The 7,240-nt window shown below is 42.3% G+C and overlaps 1 protein-coding gene across 1 annotated transcript; it reads left to right on the plus strand.

Annotated features, from left to right (window-relative positions):
• Nucleotides 1-2,168: 2,168 nt before the first annotated feature.
• On the plus strand, nt 2,169-3,611 carry LOC147983883 (putative F-box protein At2g02030). The gene is made up of 2 exons (XM_087540897.1): nt 2,169-2,232; nt 2,299-3,611. The coding sequence occupies exons 1-2, from the start codon at nt 2,169-2,171 to the stop codon at nt 3,609-3,611; spliced, it is 1,377 nt and encodes a 458-aa protein (XP_087397023.1).
• The last annotated feature ends 3,629 nt before the right edge of the window (nt 3,612-7,240 follow it).

Genomic DNA, 7,240 nt, shown 5'->3' on the forward strand with positions numbered 1-7,240 from the left:
AGAACTATCTTTTTAATTATATTTCTTCACACATGTATTATATTTCTTTTTAATTAGAACTATCTTTTAATTATGTTTCAAATGAAGTAGTAGTTGAACTTTCTAGTTTTTACATCTCTAATTTGCATCATCTATTGGATTAGCACTTTTACATCACCAATATACATCATGTTTTGGAGTTGCCTCTTTTTTGAGATGTAAAATGTACTTTTTGGTGATATAAATTATACAACACCTATTTTTACATCTCCAAATTTGCATCATCTATCGGAGATGCTCTAATCATCGATGGATGAGGTCAGGCGGTGGCGAGCTGGAAGTGGAATATAGGAAAGGAGGTGTCGCGCAAGGCTGGGAGAAGAAGGAAGGCGAATAAGTAAGTTGACCGGAACCGGTACGTATCGGTGCAGCATCCGTCGTCCATGTTAACACCAAGATGCACACTGTCCTTTGAAACTAAGGAATTTTTTGTGGGCTGAAATACATCTCTATACTAGTCTGACACCACCTGTCCACTGACCAATACGTGAACATGCCCCCACAACCTTTCCATTTAGTCATGCATGTGTACTCCCAAACCACTTGACCTATAGTACAAACATTTTACTTTCTTGTTAGCTATTAAATGATTGATATCTTCTAAATAAATGTTTTATTTTTTATATATTTGAATTCCTAAAGACGAGATCTTTAAAACAAGACCAATGTTCAATATATTTTAGCATTGTTTAAATTTTACCGTTTCATTTGCTTTGGCATTTCAAAAATACGGGTTTAACTCATTTCAAAAACTCGTTTCACTTTATTAAAAAAACTGATTTCACAATTAAGAAAACAAATTTCAGCCATTATTCGAAAATACATATTTAACGCATTCTAAAATAGATTTAACTCATTTTAGAAATCTGATTTTATCCATTTTAAAGTACTGATTTCTGTCGTACCAAAAACACATATTGAAGTCATTTCAAAATTGGTTTCACTCATTTCAAAAAATTAAATTCACTCATTTTGAAACACTGATCTCACTTATTCCGAAACACATATTTCACTCATTTCAAAAAACAGATTACGCTCATGTCAAAAAACAAATTTAACTCGATTTAAACACCGATTTTACATATTTGAAAAAAAACATATTTCATCCATTTCAAAGATGGTTACACTAATTTCGTAAAACTGCTTTCACTCATTAGGAAAAATAACTCATCTCGCTATGTTAAAAATTGATTTCACTCATATGAAAAAACCGACGCCACTCATTTTAGAAAAATAATTTCACTAAGTTGAGGAAACAGATTTCACCCATTTTCATATTTTAGTTCGAAATGGATTTCAGTTAGTGCAAAAAACTGATTTCACTCCTTTCGAAAGTGATTTCACTCAAAGCAAAAATATGGTTTCAAATATTTCAATACATTGATTTGACTCATTTCAAAAAAGAATTTTACTGGTTTCGTAAAACAGATTTCACTCATTAAAAAAGGTTTGAAATAAATAGTTTCACATGTTTTTACATGACTAGTTTCAAAATTCAGAAATAACAAGTTTCACATATTTTACACCCCAAAACGTGTCATGTGTATGAAAAACATATTTCACTCATTTTAAAAAAAATGGTTTCACCCAATTCAAAGATCATATTTCACTATTTTCAGAAAGCTGATTTCGCTCATTATAAATGTTGATTTTTTTGAGGAATCTAATTTTTTTGAGGAATCATAAATGTTGAAATTTAAACTTGTTTGAATGTATTCAAGATTGATCTTATTCTAAAGGTCTTGGCTCCAGGAGTTCAAATGTATACATAGTTTCGAAAACGAAAATTTTGTTTTGAAGATATGGACAATCTAAATAGTGAAAAGGGAATTAAAAGTGATGGATTTAGAGATGGAGAGAGAAGAGATAATGTTAGAGACATGAATGACATTGTCTGTATCATGAGCAGTAAAAAGAGAGAAACAAGACCATGCATGCGTTCTTTGCATGTGCATGATGGGCCCGATATACCTTTTGAGCTGACAGCATGCTATCGGTACATACGGGAACCTGTAAAAAAACACTTCCGAGAAGGAAGGCGGCGAGGGTTTTAGGGCGCAGCTTATCTCGTCCCAGAACCGGACGAGCACGACGAGCTTTTTTTTAGAATCAGCATGAAGAGGTCTAGCATGGCACGCACATTTCCCGCGTTCGGCTCAGCAACGGGCCATGGGCCATCCTCATTGGGGCTTGGTACGTCGGGAGAGGAGATCGGAATTTTTCCACGTGCCCGTGTCCGGTACCATGTGCACTGAGCAGTCCGTGTCGATCTCGTGAACGATCATGGCACTATATCTTCCTCCCAACCCTCGTCGATTTCAGTTTCAGTTTTCAATGGAAAAGCCGAAGAAGAAGATGTGCCTGAGCACGTGTGCGTCGAGGTTCACCTCGATGAGGGCCTGGTCGCCGAGATCCTCCTCCGCCCGCCGGCCAAGTCCGTCCTCCGCTTCCGCGCCGTCTCCAAGGAGTGGCTCCGGATCATCGACGGACAGCAGTTCCTCGCCGCGCACGCGCGCCGTCGCCCGGTCGAGGTCCTCCTCTACACCAGAACGAAGGTGGTTCGGCCCGACGATCCTCAAGCCGCCGCCTTCAACGTAGAGCTGGACGCTGTGGCCGCCTCCGCCCGGCGGCCTGTCGCGCGCTTCCCGGCGAGCCTCGACGGCGGGTACAACCAGTACTGCTCCCTGCTGGCCTCGTGCGACGGCCTCCTCCTGCTGCGGCACAATAAACAGCAGTACCTCATCTGTAACCCTGCGACCCGTCAATGGAGCGACCTGCCGCGGCTCAGCCCGGACTACGAGGCCAAGCGGCGAGTACAATCGGAGTCCGGCTTCTACTTCCACGCGCCCTCCGGCGAGTACCGAGTCCTGTGCCACATCTCGTACGGGTTGACAGGCCGGGCGCCATACTACTGTGTCTTCTCGGCCGGCGCCGACGAGCCGCGGCGGCTGAGCGTGAAGGCCACACACATAGAGCTGCAGACCATCATGGCCGCCGACCAGGCAACCCTTGCAAGGATCCGAAGCTCCAAGAACCTTAAGCCGCCGGCGGTGCTTCGCGGGCACCTGCACTGGCTGGAGCACATGGAGGCCGGGCTCACCGACCAGATGGTGGCGTTTGACACGGCCGCCGAGACGTTCCGCCGGATGCCGCCTCCGCCCGTGACCTGCAAGGAGCGCTCGCAGCTGCTCGTCGCGGACGGGTCGCTCATGGCGTCCGAGCCGGGCCACCTGTTCGTGGACCTCTGGGTTCTCGAGGGCTACGGCGGCGGCGCGGCCACCGAGGGGACGTGGGAGCGCCGGCACCGCGTCGAGGTGTCGTGGCCCGTCGTGGAAAGGCCGCTGCTCGTGGCGGGCGGCGACGGAGGGGACGTCGTCCTGGGACATAACCCAGGCGTGGTGGCGTACAACCTGAGGAGCAGGACCGTCAGGCAGGTCGCCGGCGTCGACGCGTCGAGAGGCGGCAGCACTCGTCTTCTCCCGTCACACCACGTGTTTCGGGAGAGCCTGGTTCGGCACGGCTTCTTCGAGGCGCGGCCGCATCCCGGCTTGCCATCGTTCTTGTTCAGCTGAGATCGTTAGAGCTAGCCAGCACGCGCTTGCGGTTCAAGCCATTGGAGAATTGCTTCGAGATAGAAGAACACAGTCCTGTTTTTTTTTCCCCAATGTTTTTGGATTTTTTTAGGGGCAATTTTTTGGATTTTGTTTTACTTTACCCACGGACAATATTATATTTTAGGACCGTTGGGTTTTCCTCCGCTCCGCGTCTCCACTCCCGGAGCGGACGGAGTTGCGGTTAATAATCTGGGAGCGGGCGAAACGGTGCTCTCCAGATCCGCGGATTCTGAGGAGCCAGTGGATTGCCGAACGGGCCCTTTATATATCTTGTGGTGAAATACGGGACTGTTATGAATTGTTTGTCAGAGTTGCTGTGTTACTGAGAGTAATCTGCTTTGTAATTTTTCAAAATATGAACTTCTCGTAGTGTCATTGTCACCGAGTGTACACGAAGTGTTATCTGGTATCCCTTTCGTTTTTTATTTACTCTGCATATTAACTTTATATAAAGTCAAAATTTATAAACTTTTATCAAGTTTGTAGAAAAGTATATTAACATATACATCACCAAATCAATATCATTAGATTCATTATTGAATATATTTTCACATCATAAAGATTTGTTATTGTAAATGTTCATATTGTTTTGTACAAACTTGGTCAAGCTTTATAATATTTGATTTCAGCCAACATTAATATGTGGAGTAAATAAAAACGTAGGGAGTGCCACTTTATAAGAACACTATATTTTACAATGGTTTTGATATTCCTTATGAGACTGAAAAATAACTGTTTTTAATTCAACACTATGAGCCATCCAATTCAAACACTGAGATCCCTGTCAACACTAGGGGACTTAAACAACTCGAACCCCTATGTTTCAAAATCAAACATGTACACTTAGATAAAAATAGAGGTAATTACACCACTGGTGCTTGAACTTGTCGTGAATGTGCACTTTAGTGTCTGAACATGCAAAATACATCGAACTGGTTCCATAACTTGGTATGAATGTGCAGATATGGTTCACATCTCATATGTATATATCCACCATGCTGATGTGGCAGCCAAAATGGCATTGGGCCTGCTGTCAGCGACCAGATGGCAGTGAGGAGGGCGTGTGACCTGTTTATTTTCTTTTCAAAAACACCCTGAAATTATTATTTTTTTTCTTACAAATAGGAGAGAAACAACACAGATTTGTAAAAAACTGGTAGGATGGGGGGGGGGGGGGGGGGGGGGTTCAAACCCGCGACCTATCGATCGCATGAGGCGTGGCTAACCAGTAGAGCTAATCACATGTGTACACATGCAAATGTTTGAATACTTTATATACTATAAGGCTGATCGACATAAACAAAGTAATTTATTCCAACAAAAATAATAATGGGTCAATTATTCGAACATGTACCCTAAGGCTATATAGCAACCCCACATATGAATACAACCCAAGAAACATAATGTTACAAAAGATAAATTTATCTTTATAACATAATGTGCTTGTGTGGGTAAAACAAACCTCACCGCGGCCCACTTTCAACGTGTTCATTTTTTCCATTTAGAAATTTCCAAAAACATGTAAGTTATAATTGTGTGTTATAAAAAATACATTTGAAAAGTTGTATAATTTCATAAAATATCTACACATAACAAAAATAAACATTACAAAAATAATTTTATAATTCTAAAGTGCTCTCATTTTTAATTAAATATTAAAGTAATTTTAGAAAATTTTTGTATATTTAAATAAATTCTCGTATGTTTTCAAATTTTCCATGTTTTTAATAAAATAATCATGTAGTACATAAAAGTGTTCATGCTTTAAAAAAATTGTGTTGTTTTAAAAAGCTTATATAGTATATAAAAGTTTGTGTGTTCTAGTGTGCCCTCAGATTGCAGATTGTTACATGAATAATATTTGATTCATATAATTTGTTACAATTTATAAATATTTTGTATTGTATGATTATGTTTTAAAATAACACTTGGATTCTTTTTAAAATGACACGTAAATTTTCAAATTGAAATTTTGTTTGTTATATAGTCATAAATATTAATTATACTTTAGAAACATGAGATCTTTTTGGTTGGAGTGGTATCCAAGGTTGCTATATAGCATTTGGTCCGATGTTTGAATCACAGACCCAGCAGTATTTTTTTCTGGATTAAACTTCTTTAATTTATGTTGTTCCGCCTAGTGTATATAAAGGGTGTCAATCCCTCCAAACATAAGTGTTTGGTAGTCGATTGGCTAGCCACACATGCATCGTAACAGCAGTACCCATGTTCAAACTCCCTACAGGCCAGTTGTAATTTTTTACTCTACAAATGTCTGATGTTTCTCTCCAAGGTCCTATTTGTAAGAAAAATAATAATTTCATAGGCTTTCTGGAAAACTAGGCCATACGCCCACTTTCCTGCCATCCAGTCACTGACAGCGGGCCGCATGCCATATTGGAACGCCCCGTCAGCGTCATGGATGTATACATATGAGATTTGAATCGTATTTGCTCGTACATGCCAAGTTGTAAAACCAGTTCTATGTATTTTTCAAGTTCAGACACTAAAGTGAACATCCATGGCAAGTTCAAGCACCATCGGTGTATTTACCTCATAAAAATAATTAGATCTTACATTTTGTTCCTATTGAAACTTATTTTTGTTGGAATTTTGCTAGTAGGCCTTTGACCCAAAGCCCAACTAAAATTCTGAAATTCTCTTGGCCCATTCATGCACACATGTGAGTGGAGTGAGGCTAAATTTTAGTCTCACCCCAGAAGTTGAGAGAGAGTTGCACCTCTTTATAAGGTGAGCTCTTCTACCACTTGTATGAGCATGAGAAGAGGAGACCTACACAGGCGCTCCTCCTCGCTCGCCTCGCCACGCCACGCCATGCCTCGCCTCGCCTCGCCTCGTCGCGCCGCGCCGCGGGATTGAGCCGAGGCGAGGACAGAGCTATGCACGTTGTCTATATTTTTGCTGCTCGGAAAAAATTAATGAGTCATTAATTAATAATTAACGGACGCGTTAATTACTGAAACGTTTCCGATTCTTTTGGATCGTTCGGCCCATACTATATAGTCAGGCAGACGTCTACCCTAGCCACCGCCGCTTCGTATGGTTTCTCACCACCGTTCCAGATTATTGCGCTGCCAAGCAAGTCTTCTCCATCCCTCCTTTCGGCGTGCACCGGGAGAAGGGACAGCAGGCCTCCGGAACCCCGCCTCTCGTGATCCTGTACGGGAGAGGGGCGATCAGGTTTTTGGGGAGCGCACTCGCGCGACTGCTGCCAGCGACGACTTCACGAACGACGACTTCTTCCCCGACCTCAGCAACCTCATCCTCGACGACATGGGCGACAACGTCAATGCCGGCGGTGCTGCTCCCGCTGCACCGTATGTGATTCTATCCTTCCTGCTCGGGATCGTGGCAGAATTCATGTTTCTAGTATGTGCCCTAGATGTGATCTGTTTATCTTCTATGCTAGTTCGGATGATTAGTTTAATCTCTGCTACTGTAGTCATGATTTATCTTCTAATTATTCGGATTAAATCTCATAGTAACTTGCTCATATTTCCAACAATTCAAAAACCTGATTATAGGCAATTTACTCCGAGTGGTTTTGCTGCGCATCTGAAGCCGCC

Source organism: Triticum urartu, chromosome 2A (genome assembly GCF_056163025.1).
Source record: "Triticum urartu cultivar PI428250 chromosome 2A, HENAU_Tu73, whole genome shotgun sequence".
NCBI lineage: Eukaryota > Viridiplantae > Streptophyta > Magnoliopsida > Poales > Poaceae > Triticum > Triticum urartu.